Source organism: Camellia sinensis, chromosome 5, assembly GCF_055761805.1.
Source record: "Camellia sinensis isolate YWXY chromosome 5, ASM5576180v1, whole genome shotgun sequence".
Classification (NCBI taxonomy): domain Eukaryota; kingdom Viridiplantae; phylum Streptophyta; class Magnoliopsida; order Ericales; family Theaceae; genus Camellia; species Camellia sinensis.
Window position 1 is genome coordinate 203,297,219 of NC_138965.1, and position 18,854 is coordinate 203,316,072.

An 18,854-nucleotide genomic window follows, 5' to 3' on the forward strand; every position below is an offset into this window, starting at 1 on the left:
TTTGCAGGGACACGAAATACTGGGAGTGTGCAATATCCGCTCGAGCGCAACAAGGCCCGCTCGAGCGGAACGACCAAAAACCTAGCAACAAGATTTCAGACCAAGGTTCAACCCACTTGTTCGAAACATGCCCAACACATCCTAAAACTCAAACAAATGGGATTAAAGGACGACAACAAGATAGATACAACTACCAACACCACAGAACCGATTCCGGAATACAACAGAACAGTAAAGGGACAACCGGGATCGCTATAACGGTTGTAGTGGGGAGGGGGTCACTAGAGATCATTGGCAGCATGAAGTGGAGTTGGGGGTTCGAAGAAAGGGATATTTTCTAAATTATGGTTGGGGGGTTCAAAGAAAAAGAGTTGGGTAGCAATTTTGGTTGGTGGGAGTTCAAAGTAGTGGGAGGTCTAAAGAAAAAGGATGGGGGCAATTAGCAATATTCTTTAGATAAAGTAAGCACACAGGTTCGAACTCATAGTCTCAAGGTTAATGGGCTAAGTTTTAACCACTGAACTAATGTCTCTTGTTTTTTTATACAGCTGCAAATTTGGGTTAATAGAATGTTATGACACGAGATGTGATAATGGGATATTCTTTCTTGTTCTTTTATTTTGAGCCAGGATATGTAATTGAAAACTACTAACTTACATTACTGATTGTCAAAATAGTTAGCAACATGAAGGATGAGTGTGTTTTAACTTCGGACATAATCAGTAATCTTCCAAACAACATAAAAGAAAGAATCTTGATGTGTTTGCCAATACAAGATGCGGCAAGGACAAGTATTTTGTCAAGGAAATAGAGGTATATCTGGGTAAAACTTCCCCAACTTTTATTTGATGTTATGTTCCGCAGAGAATCGATCAGCAAAACCAAGAATGAACTTGTGATGACTATTTATGAAGTTTTGTTACTTCACTTTGGACCAATACCCAAGTTCACTCTATCTTTATCTGGACTGGAAAGTTTCCTGAGATTGACAAGTTGATAATTTTTTTGTCAAACAATGGTATCTGGGACTTAACCCTTCACGTTTGGAAGGATATACCTTATAAATTGCCATCATCACTATTTGCATGTCTACAACTTGAGAATTTGAATCTCCATTCTCGTATGTTTAAGCCTCCACCTGAATTTAAAGGATTATAGAAGGCTCCTTTGCTTGGAGCTTCACGAAGTTCTCATTACACTACAAGAATTTACACATTTTGCGACCACTTTTGCTGACCAAATAAATTTTAGTCGCAAAAAAATGACATTTGGCAACCAAATATTAATTAGTCGCGAATGATCATTATTTTTGACGACCAAATATTATTGGTCGCAGAAGGTTATATTTTGGCGACCAAAAAATGAGTTGGTCGCAGAAAGTGGTATGCTTTTGCCAACCAACTACAAATTTGGTCGCGGAAGGTCACATATTTTTTGGCGACCAAAAATTTGGTTGCCAAAAACTTATTTTCAGCAACCAAAAAAAAATTAGTCGCCAAATTTGTACTTTTAGCGACAAATATTTTAGTCGCCGTTGATTGAGATTTGGCGACTAAAAAAGTTTGTCGGCGAATGTACCTTTTCTGCGACTAATATAGTCTTTTGGTCGCCAAAAATTTGAGAGGAAAATTTGATTTTTATAGAGGCGGGAATTGAGTTTTTTTTGCGACAAAAAAATTTGGTCGCCATTTTTAAAACAACGTCGTTTTGTACAGGAAAATAGAAAAAAAAAAGAAAAAAAAGCCCTAATCTCTTCTGTCTCTAGCCCCCTCTCTGTGTCCATGTTGGTCTGCCCTCTCCCTCTCTCTGTGTTCTCTCTCTCAATCGGTGCCCACTCTATGTAGCTCACCGAAGTCCCTCACCACCATTACTCAAGTCCATCGCACATCGCCACCGCCGCAAATCGCCATCGCCCTCTGTCTAATGGACTCCTCATTTCTAGAAGATCCTCACCCAATCTCACCTCATCTCAGACCAACGTCGCACGCCACTGCTAGCGCCACCACCGCCGCCGCCGCCGCATCCTCACAGGTTCTCTCTCACTCTCGGTCTGTCTGTCTCTCTCTCTGTTTCTCGCTCTCTCCCTCTCTAGCCTTTTAATTATTTGAGATTGCTTTCTCAATAACATTAATCTGAAGGGCAGATTTTGATTCTGAATCTTGCTCACCCCATGATTCCACATCAAGTTGATCATCTTGTAACTCAACCTTTTGTTCCAATGGAGTTCTTAGCTCTACATTATGATGGATAGGTGAAGATACAGTGTCTTCTGTAAATCTCAATAGCATTAATCTTCTGGGCAGATTTTGACTCTGAATCTTGGTCATGTTGATCTGAAGACAATGGGACTGTGGTAGCATCAGCAATATGCATTTTTAGCTCTGCATTATGATGGGTAGGTGAAGATACAGTATCTTTTGCAATCTCAATAGCATTAATCTTCTGGGCAGATTTTGACTCTGAATCTTGGTCATGTTGATCTGAAGACAATGGGACTGTGGTAGCATCAGCAATATGCAGACTGTTTTTGGATGTTGCAACCATAGAAGAGTCAATAACACTATTGAGGAATTCTGAATTAGAATCATCACAAGAAACTGTATTGCACAAAACAGAGTCCAAATTTGATGAAGCAACTACCTGTTGATCCACCTCATTTTCTGTGCAAGATTCTTGAAGATACAATGGGCTAACATTAGTAAGGTGGCAAATGGGTTTGGGCTACTGTGTCCGTATTCTAATTGTTCCTGCTGTGTCCGTATTACAATGGGCTAACATTTTCTGTGTTCCTGCTGTGTCCGTATTCTAATTGTTTAAAATCGTTGTCTCGTATTCCTACCAATGCCCATATCCATTCCCTTGTTTGTACTTCTTAGAACGAGAGTATGAAATAGATAAACAAGGTATACGATTTTGTTATTTAGATGCTTGCTTGCACACCTACTTTACTTGAATTAGGGTTGTTTGGGATTTGACATGGGGTTGTTAATTTCGATATTCTTGAGAGACGAGTATTTGTTTTGGGGTGGATATCTTTCTAGAATGTTCATTGCTGCAATTTGACTTGTGATACATTTATTTGAGGTGCTAGGCACACTGAGGCACCAAGGTCTCTTGGTGCTAATTGGGTTTGAAGTTAATGGTCATCCCAATTTTTCGGTGCAATTATTTTGTGTTTTAATGTTGTGGCCAACAGATATGATGGCTTCTGATCTATCATGCTTGGCTGGTAAATTTTTTGGCTTGTTGGGAGAAAGACAAACCATGGATCCACAAATTGTTGACTAGCTCAAGAAAAGATCTTCATAGTTGGGAGCTCTAAGACAATGAACGATATGGAATCCTAGGACTAGAACTATGGTGTACTACTTCCCAATAATATAGTTGTTTGATCTCATGGTGAAAGGGGAGCCCGGAGTGAACTTGCCCATTGCCGTATAGTAGAGTGCGTAAGGGGAGATTTTCAACTAAATAAAACATGACAAATAATTTAATAAACAGCTTAATGATGTCAGATCTTTCTGTTGGAGTGACATGGTATTAATGTGGTGGTTGGCAACGCTCGCCCACCTTTTGCAGAAATAACTTAGTCTCTTTACATGGTTTGCTATTTGCAAAATTTGAGCTGATTGTTTCCACTTGCAATGATTGTTCCCAATTTTTGATGATTTAATTATTTGCATTTATTCGTCTACTTCCACTGCATTTCATGCCTAGATTTTGGTTATATATTAAATCCAAAGGGCTTCAATAAAATTTGTTTTTGGAAAAAATGTAAAAGAAAAGACTATCTAGCTTGAAATTGGCCAAATTATTAATTTTTGATTGATGTGCAACAATTTCTTGTCGCAAACACCACCTGCAGAGGTATTTAGAACTCTTATTTGAGATTAGTTTCCGGTTTGAATTATAACATTGTGATTCTTTTTTTCTTCAGGAGGAAACCGTATCTTCTGAGCTTCCGAAACCAGAACACACTGATTATGCTGCCATGATGAGTGTTACATATAGTATGGTGAAGCTGGACTACATTATGCAGGTACTAAGCTCCCTCATGTTGTGTGATATTTCTAATTTGAAGATTTATTGCCTTGTTTGGTTTCATTTTCAGAATATGTTTCCTATTATTTTTTTTTTTTTTGGAAAAATAAAAGTTAATTTGATGAACATAAATACCAAATTTTTTTCTTCAAATTTTTGAAAAAACAAATTGTCCCAAAAAAGTGGAAATCATATGAAATTATGAGTTTCTTTTTTTTTTTTTTTGGTCAATTTTTTCCCCAAACTAGTTTTTAGTTTTTTTGAAGAAAAAATAACATAATAGATTTTGAAAACCAACCAAATTGGGAGATTAATTTCTTCTCTTTTTCTGCATAATGATCTGAATCTGGGAAAATTGTGTACATTCTATGACAAGGTTTAAGTTCTCCTTCGGTCAACACTTTTTAGGGGGTCTGACTGAGAAAATTATCACTTTGTTGTAGCAAAGGATCGTTTCTTCACTTAATCTCAAATCGTCATCAGGAGAACTAGAAAGCTACAGCCTGATGTGGTCCTTGCGCCATTTTATAAACAATGATATCATGCATCAAGCTTGGAGGCTTATTCCATGAGTCTCATAGGTATGTTCTGTGAAGATTTTTTTATTTATATTTAGATTAATTGTAAAGGAAGAACAATCTGTTTGACTAGTTTTGTTTTTTTAATAAAAAATAGGTTTTATTTATTTATTTTTTAGTGCATTGGTAAATTTTTGGACTAAAAAGCAAAAACACACCAGTTCTAGCTAGAGCAGTGACTTTGCACATAGCACAAAGGTTAGGTCTGCGTTGCATTGGTGAAAGCTAGGACTAACAAGCACGAACACACTGGCTTCACTCCGTTTGCGTACACATTCTCTTTGCTGATTCTTTCAAACTGACCATGCCTTACTACAAGTCTCTTCCTAATTGTCTCATTTGCTTTGGATTCCTTCATGAAGCGAAAAATCCAAATCTAGTATTTACCTTGGACCTCATAGCTTTGTGCGCCATCTGTTGTATCTCTTGTTTTAAGTCGTGCCATAAAACAGTAAACTTGAACTTGTAGCAGAACACCCTCCCTTCACTTTCACATACAGGAATAGGATGCAAGAAGATCACCTCCCTACACTCCAATATCCAGAGTAGGAGGCAAGGCTTACTCCTTCCTATTCCTATATGGAAGCCAGGACACAAGGTTTGATTATTCAGATATACCAACCTCCTTTCCCTAAATAATTTATGAAATATTATTTTGATTTTCATTCTCCTTTTATCTCGTACATACGGATCAACTGCTAGCATTTCATAGAGTACAATGATTAGGATCGCTGTAGCAAGTGTGTAGAAAAATTAAGTGGGTGTATTTAGGCCATGTTTGATTGTTGGATCAAGTTGAGTTAGATTACAAGTGCAATGGGATTGAGTGATGAGATTACTAGTGTAGTTGATGTGTGCCTTTTAAGGCACACGTTAAGTCATGCAGAATGTGCATTCTTTTTAAACTTGTAAACTCATGCCCTAGGGACACACTTCAACAAAATCCTTGTCTAAAAGGTTGCTTTGTTGTTGTAAAGTACAACAAACTAGTCTTTTCACATCCAATTTTATAGGATTGGATTCACAATCCCACTTCATGGAAATGCTAATCCCACAATGTGAGCGATTCATAATCCTAAGGACAATTAGTACCATGTTATTTTTACCAACCAAACATGATTATATGGGATCCACTGGATTCCTAATCAAGTCCCATCAACTATGGATTAGATGCCTTGGGTGCTTCCTACCTGATGTATTAGACAACTAGTGATTTTCCTTCTATATAACATTGACAACAATTTTTGACTAACCTCACTTTTGAGGTGAGTTTCGAAATAAAAATTCATGGTACATAGATTTTCTGCTCAAACAAAGAGGCTCTTCTGGGATTGTATCCAGCATGGGCTTCTTTGACCTACTCACCGCTACTCTATACTTGAACTCTGGTGCCGGAAACCCCTCGACACCCTCCAAATTTAACCTTGAATCGCCAACCTGACCAGACTGCAGTGATATCCTCACGTTTCCACCCTTTACCTGCTTGGTCCGTGCGTTAGCCGCCATGAAAAACACAGCCATATCTGGTGCCGTGACTATGGAATTCACTCTCTTCATGGGAAACAAGAAGTACAGGTTACAAGAAGTACAGGAATTCACTCTCAATTTGTGATTGTCCATTAGTGTTATCTGATCTGATCTTTATGCCTTACCTGTGAAGGTCTTCTCCTCATGGTGGATCAGTTATTTGTTGCTTTACATTTGTATTCATAGGGCATTTGTAGAAGTTGGTTTGTTTTAAGTAGAATAGACCAAATAAATTTTTAATATTGAGGTTTAGGGTCTTCTATATTTTTCTGCTGCTTTGAACAAGGTTAGGTTGGCACTGGGGATTGACCAGCGTGATAGCAAATAAGTTGGACTTCCTTTCATTTATGCTACATTTTATTCTCTCTTGTTTGTGTGATATTTTTCCCACCAAATGATATTTTTTAATGATCTTCATGCTTTTATGCTTTTCTGATATGTCATTTTTGCTCATTCGATTCTATAAGCTGATGCGAAGTCTCATCATCAAGCTCTACAAAAGATTGCTGATATAGTTAAGCACGTTAAGTTTCTGATCATGTTGTAATTTAGTGGCCTTTATAGCTGAATGAAGTGGAGTTTTTTTTTTTGTGTTATTTTCCCCAGCTGGTGCATAAGCATACACATACATATGCATTATATACACTGCGATTTGACCACTCTGGCATTGGCTTTCAACTGTGCAATTGTATTACAATAATTATAAAAACTTCAACTTTCATTAAACAAATAATTAAAATACATATACATACTCATCATAGAGAAGTACACATAGGAACAACTAGTTTGGTCAAGTTTATTTTTCCCTCCACAAACCCCTACACAGATCCAATAGCCAAACACAGCTTGAGAGAATTAGCATTCTAAGTTTAAGGCTAACAACAGCTAGTTTGGTCAAGTTTACCTATAATGTAATGTACTTCCCTACATTTGTACATTCTCTTAGGTATAAGATGAAAATTCCTCATAGACTAATAACCCACCCACTTGACCTATACGGTAACTAATCCATTGACATTTTTAAGTATACTTGAATCGTCGCAGCACCTATGGTTAGCAGAATGAATTACTTAAAGAGTCATAACTGAGTGTTGCAGCTTGTCTTGTGGAGCCATAAGTAAGGATAAAGAAAATAGATGCATTTAATCACAAGACCAATCCCGTATTCAACAATGATCTCACTCACTCTCTTACCCGGAATAACCTTCCAATCACTTTAATACTGATCCTTATAATCATGAAATCAACAACGACCTCACTCTCTCAGCTTGAACTACTTGAAAAGATAAAATTGCAACAAACCATTAAAACTTGGAATAAAACACAATATTGACTCATCCTATACAGTTCTAATTACTGGATAATGGGCCAGCATACTTTGCTAAGTTACTTAATGGGTAAATTACACTGCTCTCTCATAAGGTTTGGGTTTATTAGAACAAGTCCCACTAGTTTCATGAAATTATATTGAGCTTCACTGACATAGTTAGTTCACCAACAAACCTAACAGAAATGTTGAATTTGTAATTGCCCTCTCATAAAACAATCATTTTACACCAAAAAATGACTTTACCTAATTTCCCTCTTCTCTCTTCTCTGCCCATCTTCTTCCTCTCTTTTTTTTCTATCATATTCTCTCTTCTCCATTGTTCTCTTCCCCTCTCCCCCTACCATCGCACGTCAATAATATATTTTTTATTCAAGAATTCAAATAAGGTGATGATGTGCCTCAATTTGGTGCTCAAAAGATGGAACCACCTAGGAGAACTAGCCAAACTTATTGACAAAGAACATTTGGAAGGTGAATGAGAGGGGAAAGCAATTAGATTATATCCCACATGGCTGTTGATCTAACAGGAATCACCCATCTTGACATTCTTGCTTCAATCACACCCCTTTTTTTTTTAATATATTGTTTCTTAATGTGGAAAGCAGAACTGCTCTGAACTGATATAAGGTGGAGTGCTGAAATTTGCTGTGCTGTGTTTGTTGGGCTGAAATTTGCTTTGTTGTGCTGTGCTCTGCTATGTTTGTTGGAAATCTTGTTTTGCTGAGTTGTTAAACTGATTTGAGCTGGAAATTTGTGGGCTGCTGGAAATTTATGGATGAATCTGCTGTGTAAGGTCCATGTATGCAAAGTTTGCCTTCCTCTCTACTGTGTCTGCTGTGCTTGTTCTGTTCAGTTTTCTGTTCTGTTTTTGGTTCTCTTTGTCTGTGTTCTATTCTTCTGCTTTTTTTTTTTCCTTTCGGGTTTGGTTCCTCACCAAACTCCTTCCCTTTATTTGATGTAATCTCATATCTTGTATGATTTTCCATCTATAAAGGTTCCTCTTTTTTTGCTGATAAAAAAAATAAATAAATAAATAAAAGAAGAAGACCTTCATATGGTTGTTTATTGACTTGGAAAAGCAAATGATAAGTAAGTTCCATCAATCACCAAATTAGAAAATTAGTTTCCACATAAGATTTTCTTAGAATACAACCAAATTTATTTTTTTGCTGTGTAGTCTGAAATTATGTGGCAAAATCTTGATAGTACTTCTGAACAGACTCTTAAATTTGTTTTAAATTCAAACAAACATATTGGAAGTGGGAATTGATTTGAATTTAGTGTGTGTCTTGGTAGGCCTATTGGGTTATCATTTATCAAGAAATGAGTTCCTTAGCACTAGTGTCATAATCATCATTTTGGCTTTTGGACTTTTCATTGCCTATTAACAATACAAAAATGATTATCCTCCTTATATTTGGATTGGCTAAGTGGCATGTTAAAGTACCTAAAGGTCTTGGATTTGGGAAATAATCAACTATCAGGTCCAATTCCTTCCGAGCTTGGGAGCTTGACCAGCCTTGTGAAAATGTAAATGGTGTTTGACATTTTGTTTCTTCAATTGAGTTTATGTGTTTGCTTCTGGTTTGAGATTTTGCTTTTCTTGTTTCAGGAACCTTCAATCCAATGGGTTGACTAGAAAGCTGCCTTCTGAACTTGGCAATTTTAAATACCTTGAGGAACTTCGGCTGGATAGGAATAAGCTTCAAGGAAACGTTCCTGCAACTAACAGTTCAGATTTTACATCCAGCATGCATGGGATGTAAGTAAAAGATTCATATATAATTACACTATAATTCCTCTAAATGTTGCAGTTATCTGTTTGGGGATTGATTTGATGCGCTTTCACTGAAAATAGTTGCTTGTAGCAAGAATGTGAATAATATTAATTTAATTTTTTGTGGTAAGTAAACATGTGAACTTGAATGAAGAAAATAAAAATGTATAACTATATACTTGCACTTCCTAGTTATTTGATGTATAATTTAATTTTTATGGTGCCCATGTTTTGATTTGTTTTTTCACCTTTCATAGAATTTCATTGTATATACTATTAAAACATTAAATTATGCACCAGATTCTGGATGCCCATGTTTTGCAAATTCAAACATTGGACCTATTGAAATTATGCACTTTCAGAAAGAAAAAAACGAATACTAGTTGTCAGTTAACAACAGCCATCTAATATTACACATAGGCCCAAATTTTTTCCAGATTAAATGTCAAAATGAAATCTTACTTGGCTTATGTTTTTGAAAAATTAATTAGAATGAGATATTATTTGACTATAATTTTGAAAATTGAGACATTCAGCAATAAGAATTTGTTACCATTATGTTTTCTTGATGGATCTTAGGAAAAAGATAAATTGGCCAAACAGTTGAGCCATCTCCATCACATAGTCTAAGACAAAACACTGCAAGAAAATTGACATACAACAACGTTTATACAACATCGTTTCAAAAAAAAGCCATTTTTTTTTGTGTTTTTCGTGTTTTACATAAAAAAAGGAAAAATAAAGAAAGTCACTTAACAGATCTCACTCTCTCACGCTCGTATCTCCGCCATGGTCCGTCTCTCTCATTCTTACACTCATATCTCACTCTCACAGATCTCACTCCCTCTCACTCTCTCACACACCGCTCATCTCTCTCGCAATCGAACATCGATCTACATTCCTCGGTCAAAAATCGATCTCTGTCGCTCTAGGGCTTTGCTCTAGCTGTTCTTCATCGAACTCGAACTCGAACTCGAACTCGATCTCGATCTGTTCTTCATCTCAGATCAGATCATTATCATTCTTCGATTCTCTTCTTCTCTCTTCGATCTCTCTGCAAATCTCTCTCTCACTCTAAACTCTGTTTGGATCTATCTGTGTTCGATCATGGAGATGGAACGTGTGATCGAGTTTCCACACGCGCACATGGATCGTCGTCCCAGAAAGAGACCACGTTTGGGTTGGGACGTTGCTCCTCAGGCCCTTAAGGTATCAAATCTGTTCTCTAGATCTCTAATTTCATAATTTTTTTTCTTCTTTTTTTTGGTTCTGTTTTTTGCTAGATCTGGTTGAAATTAGATACGTGGTAGATCAGGTATGAGAAAAGGTTTATGCTTTTATAAATCTGTAAATTTCATGGTAGATCGGGTTTGGATAAAGGTTTTTTTTATTTTTATTTTTTTTTTATTTTTTTATGTAAAATCGATTTTTATGTATGATCTGTAAGTGTCTGTCTTTCTTGGTGGAGATGCGAAGTTACTTGAGCTAGAAAAGCTTGTTCTTCCTCTTTACTTGAGCGTATATGTTCGGGATTGTTCGAATCCTTCTGATCTAAATCGATCTAGGGCTCAAGGTAAGGGTTTTCTGACTTGGATTCGCTAAGTTCACTCAAGATCTGTAAAATGTAGGAATTAACCTATGTAAGTGAAGTATATATTAATTATGTTGTACAGATATGTTTGACCGAGGAATGTATGCTGGCCTGGTTGGTTGGTTTGGAGGAGGAGAAAGTGAGTTTGTTGTTGGAATAAGGTCAGCCTTGGTGGGAAGGGTGAGCCACTTACTGCTACATCTTTCGCTGAAATCTATATTATTTGTCATCAAAACTTCAACTTTTGACAGTACACTAAAAATGTAGTTTCTGCCTTTCTTTTCCTTTTTTCTCTGTTAAGCTATATACCAAAAGAACTATTGAAATGGTTTTCACTGACAGTAACAGCAATGGGGTTATTTTTGTATATGGATATACTTTCATTTCAAAAATCTCTATAACTGTCCGTGATTTCGTAGTGATGTCATTCCCAAAGTAATGTGTGCTGACCAATTTGGATAGGGACTTGTTGCATTAATTTATGCTGGAACTGGTATAGTTGAAGGAAGTAATTCATCTTTAGAATGGGAGGAACTGGAGCTGAAGACATCTCAGGTTTGTGAATGTCTTTGTTTGGATGCATATATGTGGATGTGTGGGGCTACACCCATTTGTGTCAAAATGCACTTGTCTTCATGCTTAAAAACATGCTTGTAGAATTGCCATTTTATTTATCTGTTTTCTATGTTTGTTTAAATATGGATTGTATAGTACTATATTGAGGGCATATCACTTTGCATCATCAAAAATGATTTTAGGAAATACCAAGCGATGCTAAAGGCCTTTTTCCATGTTTTTTTGGGTGCAGTTTACCAAGTTGATGAAACTTGAGGTGCCTCTTTTGATACCAAGAAGGGGTGATGTCACAATTATTATTATCAAGAGAGGGATTATCGTATCTAACTTCCTCCCTTTCTCTCTCTCTTGGTGAAATGTGTTGAGGTTTTCAAGGAATTTTATTGAACAAAAACAAAACATAGAAAGCTTTATTGGTTTTCATCCTCCCTTTTCTCATTTTGTAATCCAAGTTTAATAATGAGCTTAAGGGGAATCTATTTCTTCCTGGTTATTTTCTGCTGGTGATAGGTATCGAATCTCTTTTAACCTCTCATCTGTAGCTTTATTCCTTGAAAACCCATGTTTATTGTTTTGGATGCATTAATTTCCATAAGCTTTAATCTGCCTTTACAGTTCATTATTTGATGCTTTATTCATAGAATTATTACTTCAATTTTTTTGTATCTCATTTTTTTGTATCTCAAAAATCGATTATAAAGTGGAATATGAGTTGCCCCTTTTATTATTATTATTATTATTATTATTATTATTATTATCATCATTTTGGGTACGAAAGCAATATGAAAAAAAAAAAAAAAGAAGAAAAACTAGAAGCAAGCAGAAGCAAGAGCTATTGTTATCCTGCAGGGACTAGGAGACCTGTAGATATGCTGTTTATTGTAGCTTTCTGGTTCATACGTCAGTGAAACTCTTCCTTACTATACTGGTGTTTTGTCTTATTGTTGTTGTAGTGTTGCATGAATCAAGAATAAGATCTTCATTATCTCTCTTCTTAACAAACAAAAAGAAGACCTTCAATTCTCTTAAACCTTACTGATCTTGATTTCAGCATTTGTTATCATTCATACCGTAGCAGCTGTAGTACAAGTACCTAATTTTGTGTACAACTGAATTTTAAGAAAATTAAGGCCATGTTTGTTTGGGCGGACTGGATTAGCATTCTCATGACTAATAGTCCTGGGATTACGAATCCGTTGGGTTATGTATCCTATCTTAACTAATAGTCAAGTTTAAAATAATTAGTCCGTACTTCAATTGTTTAACCAAACATCAAATTAATAATTTTATTAGACTATTAGTCCAATCCCAAGCTCATGTCTACCCAAACAAACATGGCCTAAGTTCTCTAAGCATGGGTTATATGCTTATTCATGGCTTTGCATGAACCAAATGATGCAATATTTGTTTTTCTCTTTCTGGAAATCATACTTTAATTTAACTTTAGAAACTCAAAATGTGAGCCCTTTCCTACAGGATGCTAATGAGGAGTCAAAGTCCGTTACAAAAGCTTCATCCATGAAAGGTCAAATCCTTGTTTTATTTCTTTCAGTCTTATGCTGAAATGTTTTAGTTGCAAGGTGATTATCACGCACTTGTATCTCATTGCCACATTCTCTGTGCATCAGTGGCATGCTGAGTAATGCAGTTTAGATTATCTTAGCTAGTTATGTAGTGATATTGGCCTAGTCAGCAACTGGTTGAAAATTTTTTATCCTTTTCAGTAACTGGTTGACAAAATTTTAGGTTTAGTTAGCTAACTGCTCATATTTGCTGTAGTTCTTCGTCTGCAACAATCTGATCTGATTTCTCATTTTCAGCAATCAAAAAGCGAATGGAGAAAGATGTTGATGAAGTGGGAAAGATTGCACGAAATGTCAAAGCAAAATTAGAAGCAATAAGCAAAGATGTATTTCTTAATTCCTTTATTTTTATGTCTATCAAAATGTTATCTGATGGTAGTTAGCCTGGTATGGCAGTGTGTACTGATTCCCTCTTCTTTCTCTTTAGAACTTAGCCAATCGACAGAAACCTGGATGTGGAAAGGGAACAAGTGTTGATCGATCAAGGACAAATATGACAAAGTGTGTTTCTTCTGCAGCATATGAATTTCAGATTATTGCACTTTTGTTGTTTTAGAATCATATTTAATTATTTTCTTGCAACGCAGTGCGTTGACAAAAAAGTTCAGGGACCTAATGATTGAATTTCAGGTATATTTGGATATATATTCATTTTGGTAGTTGCTTTCTTTTCATTCACTAACTGAATTTCCTTGATTAGACTCTGAGACAAAGGATCCAAGATGAATACCGTGAGGTCGTGGAGCGAAGGCTCATAACAGGTCTGAATATTGCTGTCTGCATATAAACAAAAATTACGGTTAAAATTTGAAGTTGGAATGATGTCTTTCGTAATCATTTTGCTTGTTGCTGGCTGATCTTGTTTTTATTGGCTATGTTTCACTTTGTGTTTTAATTTTGAGATGACTGAGCAGTCACAGGAACCAGACCAGATGAAGAAGTGAGCCAAAATAATGAGATCAATATTTGGGCTGTAATGGTGAAATGGAACTATGGATGTTATCCTAACTGAAATTTTTTTTGACTGTATCAGACAATCGACCACCTGATAGAAACCTGTAACAGTGAACAAATATTCCACAAAGCTATTCAAGAAATGGGAAGAGGGCAGGTACTACCTTTTCTACTTTTACCATATTTCCCATACTACATGTGTTTCTGGTTGTGAACAAGTCTCGTGAACTAAATTGTAACTAGTCACCAGTTTAATTATCTTTTTACGTATGTGTTTTGTCTAATACATCCGGCTACAGATAATTTCAACTTAATTTGATCCTCCTTCTATGTCTGGTTGACTGTTGAGTTGTGGAGACTACTACTAAAAAAGAAAGAAAAAAGAAGTCACTACTAAAATATAAATTTGAATTTGAATTTTGATACTACTAAAATATAGGAATTAACCTACATCTTTCATATATTTTTTTTTCTTAATGTTTAATAATTTTATATGCATCGATATTCCAATCTATATATCTATATTATAGCAAACTGAGATTCCATTAAAAAAAAAAATTCATTAAACCTCCAAAGGTTAGCGATGTAGATAAAATCAAACAAAATGTGTAGGTCTTAGAGTTTTAAAGTAAAAAATTTATGTTAGAATTTGTTCAAATATAATTCTCTTAATATTTATAAATATTTTTATTGATTGACAAAAAGCACCATAAACATTAAGGTAATTTTTTTTTTTTATTATTATATTGAGTTATTAAAATAAGATGTATTATATGCTTAAACCAAGAATTGTTGAAAAAAAAATCGACTCAAACTAAATTTTCTAGACTCATTTTTAATATTTAATCTAATATTGGAACCCTCAAACTAACTTATCTCGGTTACAAACCGATAAAGATAATTTTGAACAATCAAGACAATTTTTAATGACTAGGTGAATGTCACATTGGCATAAATATTCAATTAACTAACTTTCAGGTCACTTTTAATATTTAATCGAACACCACAAGTCAATTTCAATTATATTGTCCCTTCTTAGAATTGTGGAGACTGTAGGTGAAAGTGTGACTAATCTCCAACTAGGCTCAATGGCAATTGTTCATTCTCAAGGACGTTCCTTCACTAGACCGACACCATTGGTCTTTTGAGGTTTGTTTTTTTTTTTCTCAATAGTTCACTTTTATGAGTTTGGCTTCTGGTCTTCCTCCTCCTTCTGACTTAATTTGTTGTTTCCTTCACTTATTTTGTGAGGTTGAATTTGGGGATATCATCTCGAGGGAGAGAGAAATTGGTGATGTTCCACTCTGCAGTGTAATTTCTAAAATTGGCCAGCTTGTTCCTTAAATAAGCATTGGCCCATGAATGAGTAACTTGTATAATCTTGCTAACTATTTCTTCTCTCTGGATCTGAATTTGCAAATTTGGGTGCAGGCTTTATAATTGAACTGGTGCAAGTAAGTGTTGCCTTTTTTTTTTTTTTGGTTGTAAGTTTGTTTATCTGTTGATTGGATGTGCTCACATTTTCATTTTATTTTTGAACAGGCTATTATAGTGTCAACAAACTGACTTCTGCTGGTTGCAAAGTAAAGATTTGAAGATTTGCACTAAATAACAAAAATGAGGGGGTGATTTGAAGAAAATTCAAATTGTTTGACAGTATATGATTGAGATTTGGAAAGTTGTAGGGTTAAATATCTAAGGAGATAAACTAGAATTTTTATGGTTTTCAATTTGGCATTGTAATTTAAATTTGAGCCAATCTGTTTTATTATATACTAATTATCAGTTAATTTTCAATTTCTGTTCCTAATTAAATTTATATAAATTCTCAGTTAATTCTCAATCTCTATTCTTAGTTAAATTCTCAATTAATTGGGCTGTATTCTTATTAAAAAAAATGGCGTTTTCAAAAAAAATGTCACTACATGTTGTCATCATGACATCACATCTGAGGTAAGTAGTAAAAATGAAAAAAGGTGGCGGTTTTTCAAAAAATGCCACTGAATGACGTCATCATTACATCATAGATTAATTGTGACGGAAAAGTAGATGGCTGTTAAAGATTTTGCGACGTTTTGAAAAACGCCGTCAAATGTTTTTAGCGACGTTTTTGAAACACTGCTAAGATATTGCGGCGGCCGTATCTACAACGAAAATATTAAACGTTGCAAAAACTTATTGTGGCGTTTTTCAAGCATATGGTGGCGTTTTTAAAACGCCGCTAAAAATCAAATTTCTTGTAGTGAAATTTGCATAGAAAGCAAGTTATGATTGAACAGAAACATAAGCAATGAAATTCTATGAAAGGTGAAAAAACAAATCAATACACACTACAATTATGAATTTCTGTCTGATGCTTGAGGGACTACAACAAAACAAAATAGAAATTGGTTTGAATGAGAATTAAAGTGGGAATGCATTACAAGTTCATGATCTAATCTTCAACATAGAGTAACCAAGTTACAAACATCAGATAATCACAGAGGCAAGTTTTGCAAGAATGGAGGTAACTAAACTACCACTTGTGTTCCAGGACATACCAAAAAGAACAGAGAGATTTGATAAAGAATATGCATATAGTACACGACATAACTACGGAAAGAAAGGAAGAGAACGGTAAGGAAATACTTTGGATTAGTGGCAAATTACATTAATGTCAAGTTGGTCTCAGAATCTCAACTAAATATATATGAACATCATATAAAAATGTATAATTTAATTTCCCCCCCCCCTGTAGTTATTTGATGCAAGTTGCCTCTCTCTCTCTCATGCATACGGACATGCAAATGCATACATGCATGAATTGTTGCCTTTTAGTTATTGTGGCATGGTTCTGGTCCCCTTGATGCTTGCTTACCATTTCAGATTAAGCATGACCTTGCTGATGCTGACTACAAAAGATAGTTTCTAAACTTTTACATCTATGATGATTTTCAAAGAATCCTGTTTTAGTTCTTGAGCATTTTGTTGTCACTTCTTGTCAGATTGAACTTTATTTTTTCTAAGACAATTTTTCACTTTGTGTGCATGTGCAGTGTGGATGGTGGAAGACCAAGTAGTGCAAGTATCTTTGTTGGTGGCTTTGTCTTGGGTGGAATTGTTGTTGGAGCACTAGGTTGTATATATGCACCCCAGGTATGTGTGTATTCCTGAACTGTTGTCTATCCATTAGAATTGGATTTATTTGGTCAAATCTCCGGATTGTTTGATATGCGGTACTTCAAATTTCATTGGATAACATAGTTGCTGTGAGGTTCATTTGCCTTACAGATCAGCAAGGCACTGGCAGGAGCAGACAGGAAAGATTTGATGAGAAAGCTGCCAAAATTCATATATGATGAAGAGAAAGCCTTGGAGGTGAGATCTTTCTCTTGCATTTTGGCAACTGCAACTGCCAAAAGATTTGGTGTATTTTTTAATTTTTACTAGGGATCTTGTCATTGATTCATGTTGACAATATGAACTCTCATCCACTTTATATGATTTGATGAGAACAGAGAACACGCAAAATCCTGACTGAGAAGATCGCGCAGCTAAACTCTGCCATAGATGATGTCTCTTCACAGCTCCGTCCTGATGATACCCCAAATGGAACTGCTGTAAGCCCGGATGAGCTTCAGGCTTCCATATGACAAACTGTTCAAAAGATATCCTGAAGTTGTTTATAGATGAGAAATGTTTGAAACAAATCCTTTAAATTTTCACTAGTAACCTAAGGGCTCAAGGTGGGGCCCTTATGTATTGTGTCGAATGTTAATGATTCAATTAATTTGAATGATGCTTTAAAATTATAGGTTTATTATGGATTGAATGAATTATTAGGAATTACAGGTGTATTGTTTTCCTGCTTTGGTGACTAATTTATTAGTTGCGACATCCAAAATAATTTTTTTTTGCAAAAAATGACAATTGCCGACCAAGAGTTTTGGTCGCAAAAAATACATGTATTGCCGACCAAAACAGCTCTTGGTCGTGGAATCTCACTTTTGCCGACCAAAAGTTTTGGTCGCGAAAAGACACAAATGGCGACCAATTTTTTTGGTCGCGAAATGTGATAATTGGCGACCAAAAAATTTGGTCGCGAAATGTAATAATTGGCGACCAAAATTTTTGGTCGCGAAATGTGACAATTGGCGACTAAGAAATTTGGTCGGGAAAATATCACTTTTTGCAACCAAAGTGTTTTGGCGACAAAATAAATTAGTCGCGGTAATTAAATATTTAGCGACCAAAAATTTAGTCGGCAAAATCCAACTTTTGCCGACCAACCACAATTTTGGTCGCGAATTACTTTTGCCGACCCTCAATTGGCGACCAAAGTAGCAACCAAAAAAATTGGTCGCGGATAACTTTTGCCGACCAAAAATAGACTTTTAGCGACCAATTTTTTTGTTGCCAAAAGTGTTAATTCTTGTAGTGTTACTACCAACATATTATCAAGGTTAATCTCTCGTTCCCCTCTACTTGAGTGACTAACAGTTGAAAGCTCTGCCAGTTTCGATCACCTTGAAATTGCAGCTCCTAATCTTAGATTGTTATGCTGTGAAAGCCGTATTAGTTCTATTTCTTTCAAAAATGCCCCTCACCTTGTGGAAGCTACACCTCGTTTGCATGAGACCATGAATATGTACTCATAGAATCATATGATTCGTGCATACTTATTTGGTAGTATACCTGTTATTGAGTTTCTGTAATTGGACTATTATTATGCTATGGTGAGATTAGCTTAGTGAACTGTGGTTTTTTTTTTTTTTTAATAATTACTTATTCAGCCATATTTCTTTGATTTTATTTATTTATTTATTTGTTTTCTCTTTTACTTCTAGTACATGGCTGCTGGTGTTGCATCAAATAGGCTTTCAACGGCTTTGAGCTACCTTAAAATTCTGAAGTTGTC

At 35.4% G+C, this 18,854-nt stretch overlaps 2 protein-coding genes across 14 annotated transcripts; both read left to right on the forward strand.

Moving 5' to 3' along the window:
* The first annotated feature begins 1,746 nt into the window (after nt 1-1,746).
* On the forward strand, nt 1,747-17,753 carry LOC114263562 (uncharacterized). The gene is made up of 7 exons (XM_082871220.1): nt 1,747-2,031; nt 3,938-4,039; nt 4,485-4,622; nt 9,089-9,238; nt 16,993-17,092; nt 17,228-17,314; nt 17,455-17,753. The coding sequence occupies exons 3-7, from the start codon at nt 4,576-4,578 to the stop codon at nt 17,587-17,589; spliced, it is 519 nt and encodes a 172-aa protein (XP_082727346.1). The 5' UTR covers nt 1,747-2,031; nt 3,938-4,039; nt 4,485-4,575; the 3' UTR covers nt 17,590-17,753.
* LOC114280976 (syntaxin-132) lies at nt 9,245-15,754 on the forward strand. 13 transcript variants are annotated; one of them, XR_014330884.1, is made up of 13 exons: nt 9,245-10,462; nt 10,730-10,826; nt 10,927-11,024; nt 11,307-11,399; nt 12,897-12,945; nt 13,241-13,329; nt 13,431-13,504; nt 13,591-13,633; nt 13,704-13,764; nt 13,918-13,943; nt 14,037-15,268; nt 15,389-15,411; nt 15,500-15,754. XR_014330884.1 is itself a non-coding variant. In XM_082871219.1 (13 exons), exons 1-12 carry the CDS (start codon nt 10,361-10,363, stop codon nt 15,395-15,397), a joined length of 819 nt encoding a protein of 272 aa, XP_082727345.1. In that variant the 5' UTR covers nt 9,245-10,360; the 3' UTR covers nt 15,398-15,411; nt 15,500-15,754. The 13 variants fall into 13 exon arrangements, 1 of the variants encoding a protein (XP_082727345.1); XR_014330885.1 differs by having other exon boundaries at nt 14,037-15,248; XR_014330886.1 differs by having other exon boundaries at nt 14,037-14,114; nt 14,997-15,411.
* Nucleotides 17,754-18,854: the final 1,101 nt, after the last annotated feature.